The sequence below is a fragment of the Danio rerio genome, chromosome 22, assembly GCF_052040795.2.
Source record: "Danio rerio strain M-AB ecotype USA chromosome 22, GRCz13ab, whole genome shotgun sequence".
Classification (NCBI taxonomy): Eukaryota; Metazoa; Chordata; class Actinopteri; order Cypriniformes; family Danionidae; genus Danio; species Danio rerio.
Window position 1 is genome coordinate 15,792,198 of NC_141042.1, and position 23,881 is coordinate 15,816,078.

General features: G+C 36.0%; 1 protein-coding gene across 1 annotated transcript in view; it reads right to left on the reverse strand.

Moving 5' to 3' along the window:
- mfng (MFNG O-fucosylpeptide 3-beta-N-acetylglucosaminyltransferase) overlaps nt 1-21,907 on the reverse strand; it is a 30,660-nt gene extending 8,753 nt beyond the window's left edge. Inside the window, 4 exon segments of the mRNA NM_001007788.1 lie at nt 1,855-2,008; nt 4,837-4,939; nt 5,025-5,070; nt 21,329-21,907. Coding sequence (NP_001007789.1) covers nt 1,855-2,008; nt 4,837-4,939; nt 5,025-5,070; nt 21,329-21,673 — 648 coding nt within the window. The 5' untranslated portion in view covers nt 21,674-21,907.
- Nucleotides 21,908-23,881: the final 1,974 nt, after the last annotated feature.

Genomic DNA, 23,881 nt, shown 5'->3' on the forward strand with positions numbered 1-23,881 from the left:
CTTGCTTCAAATTCAAAGGGCTATTCACCCCTCCCCCTTAGCCCTATGCATTCATTGAGCAGGTGTATTATTCATTAATATTAATTATTCGAATTCGCTTTTATTATGAAGATACTGCTTACCAGTGCAGCCTGTCTTTTTCCTGCTCTTAGTAATGCAAACATGTGAATAAAAGTGTAAAATTACACACATATAACTGTCATTTTAATGTGATCAAGTGATTTTTGTAGTTTTTCTTTCATCCTCTGAACACATTTACCTCTGTCATAAGTGTAATATTTACACTCCTCCTTAAAATGTAAAGCATTGATGACTGTATGGGCTGCTTTTCGCTGTACTTCGTGACATAAAAAGAATATTGAATGTTGTTCTCGATCCATCATGGAACTTGCAGGCATTGCATATAGACCTGTCCCTCATGCCTCAATTCTATCACCTGTTACTAAGGTAAGTGGGCTGTATGCATACGATACACTTATTTAAATATGTATTATACTATGTAGGCACAGTTATATATACAGTTTTAGAACTTTTTCAACAACCGTTAAGCAAAACAGACGTATTTCCCACGTAAAAACGATCCAAAAGGCATGTAGGTCTGTGTTTTTGCGTATTTATTTGTTTATAATATATAGCATGGATTATAATATAATAAACAGAGATTGACTCTTTGTCATAGGCCATATTTCTAATAATAAGCTATTTAAGTCATCTGTAGCAGGGTGGTGCTGATGTCTCAGGCCAGTGTCCTGAAGGCACTGTAGTCCATTTATAGCAAAATGTTAGCTTTTAAATTCTTGCGTTTGCATTTAAGATCCAAAAGTGCTCAAAGTTATATTTTCGTGTGAGGTTATCTGGCTGGACAAAATGTGTAAGTGTAATGAACAGTGTTTGAACACAGAGCTTATTATTTGCAATCTTCGAAAAGCCTATGGGAAAATCCTATAGGGATTTTATCTAAGTAACCAGTTTTATGCTAGCAGCCAATTAGCCCACAAGGTGACGTCATAGTTCCTCCACTCTATTGGAATCGAAGTCTCAGCAATTACCAGTCCACAAGGACTCTAATTTACTAATATGTGCACTTTAGGTACTATTACTAAGAGAGTAATTTCAATTCTCTGTATGACTATGTGTCAGAGTTGACAATTCTGAGGTGAATCGATGTTGACTTTGACTAATATATATCTTCTAAAAAGGTACTGCCCCAGAGAGTGTTTTGACCTTTATTTCTGAAAGTGCAGGAATGAAAAACTTTAATAATAATAATAATTAATGAGTAACATAACACAAATGACACAAGTTATTTAAAAGAATATAAATATATATCTGATATGTGGATATGACTAATGCATTCCAACATGCTGAATGAAGGCAGAGTCCAGCATGAGCAGCACAAATGAAAAGACAGGTTTCATTTTTTATTACCCAAGAGTCTCTGTGGCCCAAGAGATCAGCAGAGCATAGAAAAAGAGAGGGAGAGAGAGAGATGAGGAAACCTGGATTGAATGGCCTGTCTGTTCCGGCAGACCTCACACTCACACAGACACACACACACACACACACACACACACACTGAAGAAGCAGGTTTAGACACAGCATGACTAAATGTGCACACGCACACATAGAGAGAATGACTGGGATTACACACTGAACGTGATTGGATCTACTCTGCCTACAGTATTGACAGATTTTCTCTCCAGCTGTACATTAACACACCAGAACAAATTGTTGAGATTAGTGGCCAATAAAGCTCTAATCACTGATTGATCTCTAAAGGACATAAAAATTAGGTGAAAAAAGCTGCTGAAGGCTGACCAACGAAAAAAAAATATGAATAGATGTGATACTGACCGTCTTGTTTCCCTCCAGCAGCTCCTGCGCTCTCATTGGTCGATCCAGACTAGGTTTTCCTACATAAATATCGCCATCTGCTGGAAAGGCCATCAGGAGAGAGAGAAGAGCTCCGGGATTCAGATAGTTATCATCATCAACATGACACAGCCACCTGTAATCAAAAATATATATATATAAAAAAACAAATACTTAGAAATATGCTAAATGGATTCAGTTGAACAGTTTCCATTGTATAGATTCACTTTTAAAGAGCCCTTATAATGTTTTAAGTGAATGAAAACATCCAGCTGAGGTTTAAATCTGAAAGTGTACCTATTTAAATATATCATTCTTTTAATAAAAGATTTGATTCAGAGTCGTTTAAATGATTCGTCCTTCATTAGGATTTGTTGCCTGTTTGTCTTGATGTCGACACAAGCAATACCAAATATGAAGTGCCGGATCTGGTAAAACGTGAACACGCCTTTCCCTTCAAGCTAGCAGAGTGCGGGTGTGTGTGGACTGATCATGACTGAAGATGAGTAAATATTATTAAGTGAACATTCTGGTGATTAATGCAATAATCTACCCTGCAATGGGGGATTTGTCTGCCTCTGTTAAAGGAAGGATCAGAAAAGATTATTAATGTATAAAACTTTGTCAGAGCTTGACAGGTATTTTATCAGTACACAGTTCATGGATCAGTTTCTTCCTCCAATTCATAAGTGTAAGTAAGTGTGATTAAAATGGTTGCCTCCGCAACGGTTTCTCTAGCAGTCAAAATATGTTTTTAATTGTGTTTTGTTACTTGTAATCACTTCTTTATATTCATAAATCGTGTCTAAAGCCACATTTAAAACGTGGCACGTACCGCTTTGTTTATGGATTTAAATGCATTTGTGAGCTTGCGATCGTCTGCCATTTGTCGTTACTATGGCCACCGTCAGTGGTTCCTACACACGTGCGGCAGTCAAGTTTCAAAATAGTTGAGCTTTTGCCACTGTGTTGGTTAATACTGAATGTTTTGCCTTGTTATTACCTATGGTTAAGAAGAGAGTAATATGCTGGCGTTTAACTGCATTGCTTTAATGCGCTCTTGCATTGGGCTCACACATACACTCTGCACTCTGACTACTTTAATAATGTTGATAAGCCATGGACGGAGTTTCTCATGTCTCAAGCTGGATGCAGTCAATCCCAACAGACTGGGTCATCGGACCAATCAGCACAGATTAGCGTCACGCTAAAAAGGGGTTTGGGGAACAATTGAACAGATCATCGCTGAACAGATCATATGGGAGTCTTTAGGAGAATTAGGTAAAAATAAATCCATATTATAAGACAATGAAAGAGTTTTTTTGACCTTGCATGCATATCAGCCTGTTGTTGGAGACCCCCAAAACCAAAATATGACCTTTTAAATGCATATTAGGGACTCTTTAAAGATTTATTTTAAAGGTGCAGTATGTAGGATTGACAGTCCAAATTCTAAATATTAAAAGAATTTTTTCACCCCGCCTTCCACAGTTGTCCAGATTAACAACTCCAACTGGAGTGAGCCAAATGTGAAAGTCATGCGAGTAGATTGCATACAAATTCATTGCAAATGCTCGAAAATAGAAGAGTTGTGCAACGAGTCTGCCACGAACATGCAGAATTTATCCCAATTGTGTCTTTCTTTGCAGATTTAAATAATTCTTCTTAAATGAACAATTTGCTTGAGGTGAAAAATGTTCAGTCAATAAACTAGAGCAAGAAACAATGTGCTCTGCGTTTGGTGTGAACCCAGCATTACACTGTAAAATTCTCAGCTAATCTTTATATTTTAATATCTGTATTGTTTGCAAATGCCTCATGTAGATTTTATAACTCTAATTCATTTCGGAGGCTGCTACTGTCCTCTGGAGGTTGCATTTTTAGCTGTGCCTGTACAAATACACTGTTTTATGACAAGGCAACCTTGGGAGCTGAAATGTAATTAGGTAAGTAGGTGGAGTAACAGAACTTACCTTTTTTAAAGGAGAATAACAAAGAATAACTAACTCTATTAATGTTTTGTCATGATCACTTAGCACATTTCTTAAATATCTGCAAACATATGGTATTTTTATGCTTAGGAAGAGTCCAGAATTACATGCAGCCCTTTAAAGTATGATTCTCAAAATTAAGAAACTATTAAGCATGATTTTTTAGCGCAAAAAAAGCACTAATGGGCTGCTTATTGTTAGTTAGTAAGGTAGTAGTCGGGTTAAGGAATTGGGTATGGATAATACTTAATAAAAACTAACAAACAACCAGTATCATATATGGCCCGTTTGCACTGAGTGGTATGGTGCGGTACGGTACTCTTTCATGGCAAAAGTCAAAAGGTACCAAAAAGCGAACCGTAATGTACCGCTTTTTGAAAGGTACAACAAAAGAGATACCAAAAGGCGGAGCAAGACACGTAGCTGAACACCATTGGTTTACAGAGAAAAGCCACTAGTGCGTGCACAAGCCAGGAGAATGAAAACAAAGAAAGTGCCATTTTAAATACAGGGCCGTGACATTGTATCAAAATAATATATACATATAATAAAGATCAATGGTCGACCCGAGCTTAAACAAACCTTGTCGTCTTGATAAACAGCCACAAAGCCATGAAGAAGAGCAGAATCTACCCTGTGCCCAGTAGTTGTTTACAAACTGTGAGCGGTTACACTTTCTCGAGAGAGAGCTTGCGTGCGAGTTTATATTTGAAATAACAAACTTCTTGAGCTGATGATAATAACATGCGCGTGATTATTAAAGTGGCAGTGTGTGTGTCTGCGTATGCTTTTGGCAGTGGAAATGCAAGCCTGATCAAGGTGACATGTACAATAGTTTACCACTAAGTGGAAATGGGCCAATATTAATAAGCAGGTAATAAGCCAGTAGTTAATAGTAGGGACTGCTTCTTAAACCAGTGTTGCCGAACATTCAAAATCTTGAGAAAAATAATAGCACCATTAGCTTACTCACTTTTTGTAGGAGGCCATGAAGTAGTCATACTCAGCAGCCATCTTGCAGGATAATGCTTGATGACTGTGCTCAGGTGAACAATTAGTGACGACAACGTTAAAACCTGTTGACAAAAACACACATGGTGAGTGTAAAGCACTCAAGAATCATGAGTTTCAGACTAGTCCTTTAGAAGAACAAATATCTACCTTCTGAAGAAATGTCTACGTCTGGACTATCTGTAAAGATGTACGTCTGAAAGAGGAAAACCACAAATTAATGAGGCAAAACCTGCATGTTCCATCTGAAATGAAAATTTTATGCTCTTACGAGGGCAAGTAACATCCAAATTCCCATCATGCACCACTGCGAGACAACAGCTGGTGCTCCAGAAGGTCTCAGAGCAACTGTGCTCTGCATTTACCTTTGCAGAGAAGCTGTACTGTAATTACTAAACTTGTCTCAAGGTGGTTTAGCTCTCAAGAGTTTCTGTCTAGAAACGCTGAAATAATGGGGTTGGCACTAAAGAAGTATACAGTATCAGTACATATAATAAAACTTCAACAAACTTTATATTGCTAGCATAATTGTAGCAGACCTGGTTAACACACTGTAAAATGTTATTAAAACCTGTTAGCTTGGAACTTTTCAGCTGACAACTTATTTTTGTAATTATCCACAGTTTGTTTACTTAAATTTAAGGTGATAAGTAAAATCAACTAATCTGTTTTTACAGTGCAGGTTGCTAACATGAATGAGCATGTTGCTAGCTTGTTGTTGCTAGCAGTTGGTAACACAAAAAATGCTAGCCTGTTTATCATTTTGTTAGCATGCAAACATGTAAACATTGAATTGTTAGCATGAATTAGTATTTTCTCTAGCATTTTATATCAAAAATGTAACATCTCGCTAACATGTTGCTAACATTTTTTTTAAAACAATGCTGGCATGAATTGTAGAATTTAAGCATTTATGTATTATTGCGTTGCTATGATGGATGTAACCACAATTTATAACATAAAAGTCCCTCAACTGAGTCAGTCTAGCAGATTTAGGAGCCATTTCCTGCTAGACTGAAGCAAATTCTATCTGTGGTCAGCCACGACCCTTTTCTTCCACTCCTATGTTCCTCTATGTGTTTGATGCACATAGACACACATACACACTGCATATAAAATTACCTCCTATACGTATATATAGCAGCCATCTGTAGTGGTTCCAAAAAAGCACATTGGACATTTTGAAGTGAATTCAATCAATCCCACACAGGCACATAGCCAGCCTGGTGAAAGGGGTGATTCTTTTTTCTCAAAAAAATATTTTTTACAGTTATTTGCTTCATTTCCTATTTAACTGTCAAGTTGAGTATTAATAGTTTATATAGCTGCATTTTAGTGACATTTTAAGCACTATTTTTTTTCAGGATTAGCTTGTCGGGTGGTCATCATAACCACACTTTTTGATTTATCACTTCCTGAAGATTTAGAATAAAGAAATATACAGATGTTACTAATTCAATGTGTTCCTTGTGCCGCCATTCATACCGCGGCGACGGCGGTACTTGATGCGCCAGCAGCATTTGACCGCTGGGTGGCACTTTAACCACAGATATTCAGCTTTGCCTTTTCACAATGCTAAACAGACTGTTCTGTAGGCGTAGCTTACTGTATGTGATGTGATGTGTTCAATTAAAATATAATTTTAATTTAGTTTTTCTGGTAATAGACATGCTCTTACACTATACTATGCTGTAGAAAAGATACATGGTGAGAAGTCAAAAAGCAAATATAAGAATTAAGTTATTAGCCTTCAGTGCCCGATTAAATTGCGTTGGGGTGAAAATAATGTTTTGATTTCTTTGACTATCATGGCAATGTTATTATCTTAAATCTTAAACATGCGCATATAAAAAACAGCAAAATAATATTATCCTGCCGGTAGAGCACATCACCTCACAGTTGTGAACTTGCGATCACCTCAACTTACATTTAAAATTTGTTTACCTGGTTTATTGTAAACTTTTTAAGTGCAAAGAGGATACGTTTTGGAAAATAGAATTAAAGAAATGAAAGACAACTAAAGTGAAAGCATAAACATTCAGTACAAATAAGTAGTCTTAAATAAATCAATAAATCAATCAATAAATAAATAAATAAAGCAGTCTTTTAGTCTAAATATAGAGAGATGTAGTTTGCTATTTTGATAGGACTAAGACAAGATATTTTCATTTATGTTTTTAATTTACGTTTTTATTTACATTTTCGTTGTTGATTATATTTTACTATCTCATTTTATGTTTCAATTATAGTACATAATAATATATATGTGAAAAATGTATTTATACGTATTATTTTTATTATATATCATTAGGGAAAAAAAAGTAAAAAACTGCCTATTAAGGCAAAGTGGCCTATTGTCATTTATAAAGCGAATAACAATCTGGCCAGCACATTCAACTTTCCTCCACTTGAATATAATGATAATAATAATAATAATAATAATAATGTAGGTCTTCATGATTATTCAAGCCTTTCTTGTAAAAAGTACTTTTAAAAATTCAGGGATAACACGAATAGCATAATAGTATTTCAATAGTATTGAAATTAACTTTTACATGCTTAAAATGTACTTTTAATAGTATTTTTCCTTTGTATTCTCATTGTCATTGCTCTATTTAACAAAAATACAGTAGATCAGTAGTAAAAGATGACTTTACTTAAAGGGTCACGAAACACCAAAACACTTTTTTAAAGCTGTTGACTGTCATATATGTGGCCCACACTGCTAAAAAACACTATTTGGACACATGTATTTCACTAAAAAGTGAAAATTGGTTGATTTTGTGATATTTTAAGCAAATTCGTTCTTCCGGTTTGAAACAAATTTTTGAAGCTGCGTCTGGACTTTTTTTTCGGTCAGAAAAGTACTTACTGATAACTAAAAAAGCCTGAATTATCAAAACTTGCCATGCTTTAATAACCACATTGATAATTCATGATAAGTCAAGTGGAAACATGTGAAACCACATTCACACACGGAACCCCATTCAGATCAGTTTGTAAAATAAGAGAGTTGTTTACTGGGGAGTCAAATGGATCTGATTTGATTCAATTAACCATTTACTGGACATTCACTTTAAATGCATTGTTTGATTCAGTAAGTTGTTGACTTGTGAACAGACGTCAGTAAGATTCACAAATTCAGTGCAGTTTGTCAACCAATTCAACAGGTTAACTGAAAATTTTAAGTTAACACTACTTTCTTGTCTCTGAGCAAGCTACAGATTCTTACCTTCAAATCAACAGTAATTTAGCTTCATTCAGGAAATGTGGTGAAGTAAAGAACAACACGGGCTCATTCTGAAAACGTACTCCTATACAGTATATACATTTATAAAGATTGCGAATTATGTAGCCAGAGCTATGGCTGCATTCCATCTTTGAAACAAACTCTACAGGGCGGTATTACATCGATCTCTTGCTAACTAGCTGACCGCTTACTTTCGTATGGATTGCTTTTCTGCTACTAATAGCTTGATTGGTCGGTTGGTCAGTCAGTAAGTCCGTCATTCAACAGCAGCCTCTGGTGGATTTACACAAGAACAGCAGGCACGAATGGCACTAGCGAGAGAAATTTGCAAGTGTCTGCAGACTGTAAGGCAGGCCGTAAGATTAAAGGGCACAACTTGTAGTAAGTTAGAGGCATAACTTGCAGTTATTAAACCATGCAAGATGTCACAACAAGATGTTGTTGGCAAGATGGCATAAATACTTACGAGAGAACAGTTTTCTCCAAATATATCCACAACCAATTCATTTGATATGTTATCATATTCATTAATTTAGCAACTCGACCATGCAACTTCACTCACTGACTTCTTCATCCGTTTTGTCATGATAGTTAGCCAACTTGGTGTCGCCCTCTGTGGTTGCAAAAAACATTTCAGTGGCGAGCGTGTCAAGTATGAAAGCCTCCGCAACTCATGGTTGAACATCAATAACCGTTGGGTTTAGGGTTGGGGAAGGTGTAGCCGTTAATAACTGTGATAGTTGGGTTAAGGGTTGTGATAGGTTTAGACGTTGATAACAATGATGGTAGGGTTTAGGTGTGGAGTAGGTGTAGACGTAACTGATGTACAGCACCATCTTGCGGACAACATAGTTGCTCATTCTAAAAACGTAGTCTTATATATGTTTCTGGAAACTGCAAATTATGTAGCCAGAGGTACGTATGGCTGCACTTAATTTTTTAAAACTAATGCTATAAGGGGGTATGACGCCCTTTTTTTTTGTGCTTACTAGCTGTCCACTTACTTCCGTATGGACAGCTTTCCTGTGGTAACCAGTTTGTCCCATTAGCTGGACATGTACTTCAGCGACTTGAGACGAAGAAATGAGTTGACCATGATGACGGGGTTCGACAGGTCATTCGATAAAATTGGTTGGGTTTAGGGAAGGAATGGGTAAGTCAGTCGACTGGTCAGTCAGTCAGTCAGTCAGTCATTCATTCATTCAGTCAGTCAGTCAGTCAACAGCAGCCTCTGTTAGGTTTATGCGAGGACAGCCGTCGCAAATGGCACTTGCGAGAGAAATTTGAGATCTCAAAAAGCGTACACAGCGACGTCTTGTGGATTCGCGAAAACAAAAAAAACGTACCTCCTAGGATGTATTTCGCGGCCTCCAGAAATGTATATAGAGGTAAGTTTTCAGAATGAGCCTGGGTTGTAGTTTGGACATGTCTCAATAACTTCAAGTTACACCTCTAACATACTACAAGTTGCGCCACTAAGGCCCCTACAGACAGACCCTACTTGAAATTTAAGGTCTGAAAAACCATACAGAGCGGCCTCTGGTGTATTCACGAAAACAAAAACTGCAAATAAAACGTAGGGATGTATTTTGATCTCTCCACAAATGTATATAGGGGTACATAATCAGAATAAGCCTGGGTTGGTAAAAGAGGTACAATATTTTGTTTTTGGATTTAGTGAAGTAAACATTTCCAAAAAAAAAAAATTGTATTAAAGTAAAGACACTTAAAATATGTGCTTAAGTCCAGAAGTGAAGTAAAACGGTTAATGTCCAGCATAGTGACTGAGGGAACAGGGTGATTTTGGATACAGCCTGAGTCTTTAATGGTTTCCATGATGCACTATTGGTGTCACTCTGGAAGTTTAGCTTCATTACAACATCTTGGCACTCCAGACATCTCAGATCATAACTCTGCATGCCTCTGCCACTCCGGTCCTTGAGTACAGGTGGAATAATCAAACAACCAGATCAATGCCACAGCCATCAAAGCCAATGCGCCAGAACGAGCTCCATCATAAATCATAAGTGTGGATCTTGAGCCGCTCATTTGGGCTGAAGTAAGTCTGCTGATGACAGCGGCTCATAAAACACCGTCTGGTGATACACAAAGAGTGAAACGGCAGCACAACTGCCCATTAGTGGCATAATGAAGTGAATCTCGTGGAGGAGGCGCCAACATTTTGTCTTCCTAACTTGAGAGGGAAAGCAATTGGTGTAAATTGGATGAACGAGGTTGGTAAAAGGGCACAGATTTAGGAAGAAGGGCACATAATGTGATGGATGACAAAAGCAGATGCACTCATAGGAAGCAGGTGCAGTTTTTTATCATATAATATACATCCATCTAACATCTGAGGAATGTTTAGATAACATTCTCAATAAGTTATAAAAACATTACTTTGAAATGTTTACTGAATGTTTAGCTTTTGTTTTGTTTTTTACATTCTATAAAATGTTAAAAAAATTTATAGTACTAACTTTTTTTTTTTTTTTAATCATCAAGGAAACATTTAATTTCATTATCCTGTGAACATTTTGGGAACTTTATTGTTAAGTATTTTCTGAACATTTTAACACAAGTATTGTTTGATGAACATCTAAAACAGATAAAATGTCTATATAGAACTATCTAGGAAAGAGGTGCCCAAACAGTTTCTTAAGAACGGCCAAAAACTAAACTTCACTGAGGGTTGTGGGCCGAAGGTAAACAAAGGAATTTACTTATTAAAGTTGTCATGGGTAATTTCCTAATTTATTTAATAATATTCAAAACTAAATAGCAAAAATTACTTTAATTGTATTACCTAATGAATTATATCTTGTAAACATCTTCTAATGAATTTATTACAATAAAAACTAAGTTTACAACACAATGGAGTTCAATGCTGTATATAATAGTCAAGTTGTTGAGGTCTTGTGCATTGTCCTCCATCTGACAACTGACAATATTTACATAAACAAGATAGTTTAGTTTTATATATATATCTTAACAATAAAACAAACAAAATGTTAAGTTAAATCAGAAATCACAATATCTGTTAAATCTATATAAATAAATACATCAAAGTAAATAAATAAGTAGTTCTCACTCTCTTCTCAGATGGGGCAGTGGGCCAAATAAAAGACTACCATTGGCCAACTTTGGCCCAAAATCCACTGACTGACTGACTGACTGACTGACTAAGTGATCGACTGACCCACCCTCCTTCTTTGCTAAACCCAACCGACAGTGTTTCCAAAAAAATCCAGAAAAAGAAAAGCCCTCGCCTAAGTTTTATTATGTTTTTAGATTTTACCACATTCTCACCTTTATTTTACTTGTTTATTTTAATTTCGGGTTTCTGTTTTGGCTTATCCGCCCTCTGGAATGGTTCCTCACTAGACTCGAACCCCGATGTCGTAGTCAACTTTGCGCCTCAAGTCCGCTGACATATATGACAAGCTACTGGACAAACTAGTAACAGTGGAAAAGCCATCCATATGGAGGTAAGTGGTCAGCTGGTAAGCGTAAAAAGGAATGATGTCATACCGCCCTGTAACATTTATTTTAAAGACGCAAAGCAGCCATACATACTTCTGGCTACATAATTCACATTCTCCAAAAATGTACATAGGGCTACGTTTTAGGAATGAGCCTATGTGGGAGATATCCTATTTAACATTGCTTTAATGTTATTTGAATGTTTGGTCATAACATTCTGATCCTTGCAAAAATTCAGCAAGGTTTTTTTACAATTAAAACAAAACAAAAAACTACAGAAATGTTTGTTGTGGGCGACGCAGTGGCGCTGAAGGTAGTGCTGTCGCCTCATAACAAGAAGGTCACTGGTTCGGGCCTCGGCTAGGTCAGTTTGCGTTTCTGTGTGGAGTTGGCATGTTCTCCCAGCATTTGTGTGAATTTCCTCCGGGTGCTCCGGTTTCCCCCACAGTCCAAAGACATACCGCATGTGAATTGGGTAAGCTAAATTGTCCATAGTGTATGAGTGTGAATGAGTATGTATGTTTCCCAGAGATGGGTTGCAGCTGGAAGGTCATTCACTGCGTAAAACATATGCTAGATAAGTTGGCGCTTCATTCCGCTGTGGCGACCCCAGATTAATAAAGGTACCAAGCCAGGCAAAGTTTAGTTACAACCTCAATCAGACACACCTGGGCTAGCTAATCAAGCTCTTACTAGGCTTTCTAGAAACATCCTTGCAGATTTTTTGAGGCAAGTTGGTGCTAAAATCTGCAGAACACAAGCCCTCCAGGACCGAGTTTGGACACCCCTGGACTAAGCCGAAAAGAAAATGAATGAATGAGTGTTTGTTGATGTTGTTGTTTTAGGTAAGCCACAGTAACCACAAATTAACCATAGACTTAACCATAGTTTGACCATGGTATTTAAGCTGTGGTTATTCATTTATTCATTTTCTTGTCAGCTTAGTCCCTTTATTAATCTGGGGTTGCCACAGCGGAATGAACCGCCAACTTATCCAGCAAGTTTTTACTCAGCGTATGCCCTTTTAGCCGCAACCCATCACTGGGAAAAGCTGTGGTTATACAAAAGGAAATGAATATGCTTAAAAAAAAGGTTACATAGCAATTTGCTAACGTGAATTAACATAAAGGTTGATTTATACCTCTGATGTGACCCACATCGCCTGCCTTGCACTTAGTCATGCATTTATATTTCTGCGTGCTGTTTGTGTTGCTCTGCAATACCACTTCCGAAATGCTAGCTGACTAGCTATGTTCCTCTGTCATGTTTTTGTTTTTGTCAAGTACCTAAAATTCACTTATTTAGAGGCAGGAACTGGCAGACAGGCAACAACTTTAATCATAAGGTAAACAAAAAATCATCCAGAGCTCCTTCATGGGACTCGACACTTGTAAACACTTGCTCCAACAGGATCGCGTGGCTCTTGGTCCCTCCCACCCACACTGGTCACAGCTACCAAGCTGATGAATCACAGAGCCTATGCGTTGTTGCAACGTGTAGTTACATTGTTTGAGAGGTGCGCGTCAGCGTCAACGTCAGCCACGTCAAGGGCTATTCAACTGCGTGAAGGCAGCACTGTAGCAAACGTATGTGCTTAACGCAGAAGTATAAATCTGACTTAATAAAGCATAACAAACTTGTTACTATAGCATGAGTTACCATGATCTTACAGATTCTGTATGTTTGGCACATTCAAGTTGCTATTATGTTAACATATTTTAAAATGTGCTAGCACAAATTAGCTTGTTGCTAGCATTTCAACACATGATTAATATGTTTCAAGCACGTTTTGTATATTGTTAAAGTGTTAACACAATTCTAGTATAAAATTAGCATGTTCATTCATTCATTCATTCATTCATTTTCTTTTTGGCTTAGTGCCTTTACTAATCTGGGGTCGCCACAGCGGAATGAACCACCAACTTATCGAGCATATGTTTTACGCAGCGGATGCCCTTTCAGATGCAACCCATCACTAGGAAACAGTGGCTCGAACCAGCTATCTTCTTGCTGTGAGGCGATTGTGCTACCCACTGCGCCACTATGTTGCCCTAAAATTAGCATGTTGCTCATGCTTTTTAATGCATGGTTAACATGATTTAGCTTTTATCAAATCATTTTACCATACACCATTAAAAACACAAGATTTGAAATATATTTTAAAAAGTGATTAAGAAAATCTAACAATGCTTTTGGGGAAAACATAACTCCTTGTTTTTATTATTTTTCTTCTGACATTATTTGTAAAAGTGCCAGAGCTGTTGTTTCACACTTTGTTCCTGTTTCCTCATCTTAAGACTTCCTCTGTCAGATAGACTTCCGTTTTGTCATTGTTTCAAAACGCAGTCTGCGGCTGTCACTTCCTCTCATTGGCACAGAGGCAAAGGGCACACAAACATGCGCACACACACTTACAAATACTGACATGCAAAAACAACATCCTGCCCAGTGCTGGAACTCAAAAACAAACAAATTGTAAGAACTCAACACAATAATTAATCTGGTTTGTTGAGGAGAAGTCTGCAAATACTTTCCTAAGATTAAGTTTATGATTTTGTATTAATACAAAATAAACTCACACCTTATCAACAGACTACAATATCATAGACACACCTGGAACTGCAGCTTGAAACATTAAACATTGTAACTTTTGTACGCAACATCTTTTTCACCAACAAACTCACACTATAGTGATTTCTTGATTCTGGTTGACTAGTTTAAATTCTAATATGAGCAAGTTTGTCAGGTTAATGCGCAGTTAAAGTAATTCCAGTCAAGTATACGAACAAACAGTTACAATATAACACATTTAAACTACAAAACAAATAAACTTAAAAACAAAGGAGAAGTGAAGAACAACCAACACAGGAAAAGGGAGAGACCTCCTCCATTGACGACATCAATATTTAAATACAGGAATCACAGTTATGCTACACGTAAACATGAACCGTTCGTCAACACCACCTACAAACTGACATGAACGAATATCATACCAAACTTAACAAAAGAGTCAAACATAACAGCTTGATTCTGATTGGCTGATGAACTTTTTTTTAAATAAACGCACAGCTATGCTTAGTTCACACTACATTAGCAGATCGCTGCACCGTTCAGACTACATTTTCTGTCTTTAAATCACTATGATGTTTCACAATATGCAATACTATGTAAATAAGGAGGTGGCCAAACACTACACGATATGACAACAGCTCTGTTATTATATAACTCTGTCTGGCCCCCAAACCACAGCCAATGAAACGTTGAGGGCAGAGCCGTCAGACAGAGAAGAACACCATTGGCTGCTTGTGAGATGATGACATCACTGACACACAGGGTTTGAAATCTCTTTGAAGCCATTCAAGGGAGCCTTTGAAAGTCGCGTCAATCATCTGATCTATCAGCGAATCGATCGCTATTGGCTGCTTGTGTGATGACATCAATAACACACAGCATTTGTAATCTCTATGAAAGCATTAAAGAGAGCCTTTCAGAGTCATGTCAATCAGCGGATCTATCAGCAAATCGATCACTATTGACTGCTTGTGTGATGACATCATTAACCAATCACAGACATTTCTGTTGAGTTTCCAAACACAATGGCCTTTCAGCCCATGACTTGCTCTCTCATTGGCTGTAGCTCATCACTAAATCAGTTACCACACATAGATTTGAGTTGGCCGACTGGTTCAGAATATTTAGTAGGGTTGCACAATATACCATTTCCGCATCAATATCGCAATGTGATCATTCACAATAGTCACATCGCAAGTATGTGCAATGTTGAGTCTGGATTTTAATTTATCATTTTGCAAATGTTTTTTGAGCTTTGTATGAAAGTTTTTAAAGCAGTCACGCCTAAGAAAAGGTACTGTTTCTAACTTTGCAAAATTAAAAAACAATTAATTTTCTACAATTCTTTTATAAAACGAAGACTATACAGTATTATTTTGCAATTTGATTATTCAATTTTTGTACACCTGAATACATTTCGACTCTTCGGAAAGCAAAAAAATGCTGTGTATTTAATTAGCATATTTTTCTTTATTGAATTTAATTATGCTTAGTATAAGTGCAATCAATGACTTTGTTGATTGAATTATTATAAAATAATCTATATATAATGTCATGACCGCAGTCACCATCTCATTGTTTTTCAAATAATTCAACAGCCATAATTTATTCCTCACATGACCTCTCAACTTTAATGCTCAATTTAAACAAGTATCCATGTCGAAATTAGTCATTTTCTCCACATACAATAATCTGCTGAATCTACAAACTCAAAACGAATGCACACTTCCTCCTCACCATTGGCTCATATTCAAAACCGGAGCAATAAAGCAGAAGCAGGGAATTTTTGTTTTTGAAACTGTTGCATCTGAGAACCAACATTTCACCATCTTGTCGTCAATTCAGACTGCCAAACGTTTCACACTCAATTCTTCCGCACAATAACGAGCGTATTAATACGCCATACAAGAGTATGTTTAGCCGTGAGCGTTTCGCACAAGTTCTCTTTGATCCAACAAGTATTTAGATCAGCCGTGCCACTGTTTCACACTTGTTGTCATCTTATATTTAGAGTGATGGCTGCTGCTTTGAAAGTGTTACATCCTGAGCTACACGTTGGGAATTCGTTTTGACAAGCCACTCAGAGATAAAGCTCAACAAGTCCAATCACTCACAGTACATCTTCCCAAAGTACTCTTCAGGTTGTTAGTGGCTGCCAAACCACAAGCGTGTGAGTCTGTATGTGTGTGTGTGTGTGTGTGTGCGTGCGTGTGTCAGGCTGGCTTTGCTCTGCTTTTTATTGTCATGCTACAGCAGGCCACAGTCAAATCAAAACATTTATGGTTTAAATGAATGTCCATTAATCGGAACGTTCAAATTTTTTTAAATGTCAATTGTTTTTCAAGAAATGTGTCAACATTTACCAACATTACACAATTGTATTATTATTATTATTATTATTATTATTATTATTATTATTATTATTATTATTATTATTATTATTAGTGCACCGGGGCTTCACTTTTTTTAGCTCAAGCATTGTCAATTTAAGCCAAAAAAAGGAAAAACTTGGCAGCTAGCTCTTTACAACACTCACATGGTCGCCCACTGAAGCTAAGTAGGGCTGCATCTGGTCAGTACCTGGAGACCACATGGGAAAGCTAGGTTGCTGCCGGAAGTAATGTTAATGAGACCACAGCGGGCACTCAATCTGTGGTTTGTGTGGGTCCTAACACCCCAGTATAGTGAATGGGACACTATACTGCTCAGTAAGTGCCGTCTTTCAAATAAGACGTTAAACCTAGGTCCTGACTCTTTGTGGTTTTAACAAATCCCAGGATGTCCTTTGAAAAAGAGTAGGAGCTTAGCCAGTGGCGTAGTGGACGGGCCCACAGGGCACGCACCGCGGGGGGGCCCCGCGTGATTAGGGGGCCCCGCGTCGTCGCGATTTTCAATAATTGAAAATCCACCGGCAACCGCAATAATCAAACTCTTGGGAACAACTGTGGTCGGAACCAAAGTTCACAGGTCTGTGTTCTCTGAACACCTCTCAAGCGGTGGACTACTTCATTCTGATTGCTTGCCGCCAATGTTGCTAACTTAGCGACTTTGTCACTAGATTTAGCGACTTTACAGACCCCCCTAGCGACAAATCTAGTGACTTTTTTGTGTGTTATTGGAGATTTTTTTAGACTGTCATTTGTCCATACTGTACCGTCCCTACTCTTCTCAACGAGCTGTGTGTGATGCCGCCGGCCCCTCCCCCACCTCACAGCCCTGACAGGCGGCCCAGTCAGTCCTCGTACAGCAGCCTCTCCCATCTGCAGCCCGAGAGCAGATCACCCCTCTGCGTACCGACGACAAATGATTTAGCACAGGCAGTGTGAATGTATTTCCCTTGTACAGTCAAACCGATCTACTTCTCCTTTATTTTAACAATTTAATTGGACCGTTTATTCTTTTCTTGTTCACAATCACAGATATTTTAGTGACAGTTTCTGAACTTGTCTGAGTTTATTACATATGAGAGATTACTGCACATTCACACATCTATAATGACATACTTTATTCAAACAGCAATAAATTTCGTTAAATAAACATACTTATATAAAGTGTAGTGCAATTATAAATACCCCTTTATTGACCATAGGCTGTTAAACAAACAGAAGCGGCAGAATGTGATGACATCAGTGATATGCAAATTGACGTATGACGTATTTCCCCTCTTCCCACCCTTCATCAGGGAGCCCCGTCAGCGATCCCTGCAGGGGGGCCTCCTCATTTTGCGCTATGCCACTGGGCTTAACCCCGGCATCCTGGCCAAATTTGCCCACTAGTCTGTCCATCATGGTCTCTTAACCATCCCCATATCATGATTGGCTTTATCACTCTGTCTCCTCTCCACCAATCACCTGGTGTGTGGTGTGCGGTCTGACGCAATACGGCTGCCATCATGTCATCCCGGTGGGTGCTGCAAACTGGTGGTGGATGAGGAGATTCCCCCCAAAATTGTGTAAAGCACTTTGAGTGTCCAGAAAAGGGCTATATAAATGTAAGGAATTATTAAGGAATTAAAATATTTGGGTTAAATTCCAAGCAATAAATTAATGAATTAATCAGCCAGTAATACATTTAAAAAATCAATCAATTAATTAATCAATACATTAATTTATTTAATAATGGGGTGTTAATTTTCTATTTTAGTAATTGTAATTTTATACTATTAATAAAAATAATAATTAAATAGTAATTTAAAAGTTTGTTAATAATTGTCTAATTTAATATATATTTATTATTATATAACATTAATATTAGTGTAATAAAACATTTAATTATAATAATATTTTATTTTTCTGCAATAATCCTTGTAATAATAAAGTATAATTTTTATAATATTTTAATAATAACATAATCACCACATTTAGAGTAAGAATAATGCAATGGTTATATAAAATATTAAATGTGGTAATTATATACTTAATAATAATAATAATAATAATAATAATAATAATAATAATGTTTTATTAACATTAATTATTATTATTATTATTAATACCTATTAATTATAAAAAAAAAGTAAACATTACAAATGATGCAGTGTATAAGTTGTATTTTTATGTTTTTTTTTAATTTTGGCAATTAGTGATATTGACAATTATTATTAATATTATTATTATTACTATTATTATGAATATTATGATTATTATTATTATCATCAGTAGTAGTAGTAGTATTAAAATTACATATACATTTTAACTATGTATTTTTTTCAATTGTGTTATGTCTATTTTTTAAATAGGTTATAAAATTGTCTATCCTGTTTTGATTGATTGATTGATTGATTGATTGATTGATTGATTGATTGATTGATTGATTGATTGATTGATTGATTGATTGATTGATTGATTTATTGAATCATTCATTCATTCATTCATTCATTCATTCATTCATTCATAGGAGCTTCACAAAGCCACAATACAGTAACCACACACTTAGTCTGCTCATTTAAATCTGTCAAATCGGAGACGATCCAGTATCTACCAGCCTAAAACCAAGAATCCTTCAGCAAAACTGATTTACTTTTTTAAACAGAGTGATTTGAGTTTAAAGACTCAGACTTTGTTATGTAAGATTTAATAATTAAATCATTAAAGTTGTCTTCTTTAAACTGTATTTTCACTGCCTTATCATCATTGCAAGCTTTCAAAAGTCACAGCTGTGAGTTCTGCTTCTCATAACAAAAAGAGGACCTAAAAGTCCATCTCTAGCCCTCGAGATGAGGCTACTGCTGAATTAGAGAACACAGACAGGAAGTCCTCTTCAGTCTATAAACGAGCACAGGGCGGACGAAACAGGAAGTCGGGCAGGTCGCTGCGTTCTAATATAGATTCACCCATTTGTGGTGGGCCAATCTTTGCGGCAGGGTGCCAATGTTAATAAAACTTTGTCATTCCTGCTGGCTAAAAGGATTTTAGCTGCAGCAACTTTATGGTCCTTGTTGATCTGAGAAGTTATGCCACTTGTGAGACAGTCATACCAAAACTGACTGGTTTTGGTACCACGCGAGTCTGAGGTTTCGCACCTGTTCGTTCACCAAAACGTTTGCACACGACTTCAAACTGATGCCACAGGATGTGCAAAACATCTGCCAGACGTCCTGTAACATTAGCAAGCATTCATTTGAAGAGTTTGTATCTCAAGAAAGAAAAACTAAAAAAGAAATATTAAGAGTATTTATAACTTGTTTAAACAGATTGCTAGCACATTCTTGCATCTTTAGGGAGATGGCTAACACATTTAGCATATTGCTAGCATGTTTTAATACTACTAGCATGAATGAAGATGTTATTACAATGTCTACCATGGGAACCATATTTATTAGCTTATATTTATTATCTCAGTTATTAGCTTTTCACCAGTCCCAATTAGCATGTTGTTTATATACTGTTTACTTGATGCTAGAATGATTAGCATATTATTAGCATATTTTTAACATGTTAATCAATATAAAAACATACAGTATGGCTAATATATTTTAGTATGGCGTTAACATAAATTTACATGTTAGCATACTGCTGCATATTAGGCTTGACCCTAGCTTAATTATTATGTTGTTACAATGCTATTTTTAACAAATACTTGTAATTTATCATGCCTTAATATATTTCCTTGTACATTTAACATGTTTAGCGTGCTCTGTCATGTTTTTACACTATAATAGCATTAGTTAGCAGATTTACTAACATGTTTTAGCATAATTAGCTAATAATTATCATATATATGCATGTTGCTGATATGTATTTCGCATGTTTAACATGTTTTAACATGTTTATTGCATGCTAACATGTTTTATTGCATGAATGACCAAGTTTAGAATGATTAGCAGTTTCCTAACATGTTTCTAACATGTTAATCAAAATAAAAATATACAGTATGGCTAATATATTTTAGTGCGTCGTTAACATGAATTTACATGTTAGCATTTTGCTGCATATTAGGCTTGTTACTAGCTTAATTATGTTTTTACAATGCTATTTGTTACAAATACTTGTACATTATTATGAATTAATATATTTCCTAGTACGTTTAACATGTTAGGCGTGCTCTGTCATCTGTTTTTTACACTACAATAGCATTAGTTGGCAGATTTACTAAAATGTTTTAGCATTGTTAGCTAATAATTATCAGAAATGTGCATGTTGCTAACATGTATTTAGCATGTTTAACACGTTTTAACATGTTTATTGCGTGCTAACATGTTTAACGTGTTTTATTACATGAATGACCAAGTTTCGAATGTGTTTTTTGTTTTGGCACATTGCAAAAATGTTTCATCTTGATTTAGCACATTTGTGACATGTTTGGCAGTGTTGATAACCTGATTTACCATTTTGTAGGTCTTAGTTTAGTTGGATTTTGCAACAAAGAGACAGATAGACAGACACATAAAGTTTTTTAAAAATGTATATCCTCTATTAATATCTATGGAATAGTGTGTATAGCTTTGATTATCTGCTTTATGAAAACCACAAATGAGCAGTTAGAAGACATACTGCAGACCAAATGAAAACTTCCTGAAGTTCTGACCTGAGTTAATTTGGTGGTCATAACTTGAAACTAAGAGGAGATTTTTAAACCATCACAAACTTTGACTTTAATTTTTTATAGTAATCTTAAATTAATTAATCTTTTCTAGTCATGAAACACTCACGTGCTCTTTAGTCTCAGAGATCCAGGTCTCCAGAAGAAGAGCAAGGCGGCTCTTGTGGAAGCGGCCGGTGGTTTTCACCGCAATGAAGATGTCACTGAGCTCTAAAGGTGGTGTAGACCTCACCTCCGTCCATTTCTGACCTTCTGCTTTTTCTTTCTCATGAGCACCATCTCTGTGTTGGTTTTCAGCCGTGGTTTCTGATATAAAAGTTGTCCGTTGGTGCCCATTGTGCGCGTTTTGGGGCTTTTGGTCACTCCTGGTGCGCAGCTGCAGATCCAGCAAAACCAAAATAAAAAGCGTAAAAGCGAAAGCAGGCAGTACATGAAACAGCCTCCTTAAAATCATCGTATTAAATCCTCAATTCGCTTTTGGCCACATATTACATCAGTTCAAGTGTAACCGGAGACACTTGGGCGCGTTCAGTGCATGGCACGCAGGGATGGTAGTAATATCAATAATGTAATACAACAAACACAAACCGGGGCGGGTTTGATTGTGTTGTTTAAACTCATTATTATTCCGTTAAAGTTTTCATCTGGTTCGATGAGCTCGAATCCCGCATGCTGCCCCGTGCACTTGCTCTGTCAAAGCGGAGGATGGAACTGTCACTCATTCACTTACGCCCCGCCCACTTTCCGCGCTGCCGCTCTGATGGTGTATGATAAGATTAAGTGTGCACGAATAAAGATTTCCTGTTGAAAACATCATTTTGCAAATCATTTTCTCTCTCCTGAGTGGTAGGAAATGAAAATAAAATGTATTTCCTATTGCATCCGAATTCATACATTCTGAGTGATGTAATATGCTTAACAAATCTCATACTATTATACCACATTGTGATGACTTACAGTAGCCTATAGTAAATTCGATTTGGAGCATTTTAAAGTATTAATCATTTTGTATATATTCTAGAAAATAAATATTTTTTCAGATGAATAAACAATCAAGCAACTATTAAATTTAATGAATAATTGCTCGATTTTTTTATTTATCTGAAAAATATTTATTTATTAAATACACTCTCAAGGGGAGATTGGGGGCGAAAAAAACATTTTTCATAAAAAAAAAAACTCATTTTGAAAGATAATGTTTTTAGCTGAAATCTATTTTTGCTGTATTAACTAACTAACAACAGTGGTCTGTCAAAATCAGGTGTTGTTTTGTATCAGTGTAAGACAACTCCAATATAGGCCCACCTTCACTTTAAACATAAGATGCACATTGTTACTTTTGACCCCGTATAGCAGGGACGGAAGAAACACGTGGCTGGGTCAAAAGTAACACAACAACTTGCTCGATTTACTGGCTTAATCCTGTTTATTTTAAAAGATATCTGACTATGATCTTGTTAATGTTAACTGCAAACATATTTTGTCTTTTATTTTTGCCCCAAAATAATAATAACAACAACAACATTTTCATTTTACATTTCACTTTCATCAAATGATTCAAAAGTAAACCAACAACGCAAAAAATGTTAACATTTTGTATAATTTTTGAATATTTTTTATATGGACTAATCTTATCAAAGATACAGGTGTAAGTCAAAGCAAAAATAATGAATATAAAACTTAATATTTACAAAAAAGGAAAAATATAGTTTAATTATTAGATAACATTTATTAATTACATTTTTAAAAACACAAATATTAAATAAATATTTCATATACAGTGCACAGCATGAATTAGTACACAGCCTTTTAATAAATTCATATTTTTTATCCATAATATAAACAATACCTTTTGATGCATTTTACAAACCAGTACACATTTTATTAATTAAATAAAGGTTTGGTCACCTAAGATAATTAGAAATATAAAGATAATACAATCAAACTCAAATAAGGCATTGCAAAAATATATAATTTTGGACTGTAATTTTAAGTTATTTTGTTAAATTAGCTCTAGTTTTAACTTTGGTAATGACCAAACTATTATAAACAAATATATCATTGTATAGCATCCAAAAGAAACTTTATTTAAAAAAAATATTTTTGAGGAACGTACTTATTTAGGTAAAGATGCATTGTATATAAAAATAAAATAAACTAATATATAAAAAGTAAAGTATACAATAACATATGCAAGCAATGAAATTGATAAAGCAAAAGCATATGCCATTCTATTGTAAAAATGTCATCATCTGCAGTGCTTTGAATAATCAACAAATTATGCTGACATATGACTATGCATGTTTCTTGAGGCGATGTTTTCGGCAGACTCATCCTGAGGGGAGTTGTCAGCTGTACATGTCCTGTTTTCATTTCTGACGCTTCATTGTTTGACACTGCAGGCGTTCTGGCGTCAGTCCTGAACTACTTTAGCATCTCACTTTTAACTTGTGCCAGAAAACAGCGTTACCCGACCCGTTATCCTGAGCACCACTTGTCAAGTTTAAAATATCTGTAGTAGAACATTCATTGTGTTGTGAGCAAGACACTGCAGGCAAAAAATATCTTTTATTTAAACCTGTGACTTTCAAGATTTCTGGCTTTTTGACTTTTCCTATAACTTTTTTCTGTCTAATGTAAAGAAAACATAAAAAATAAACTT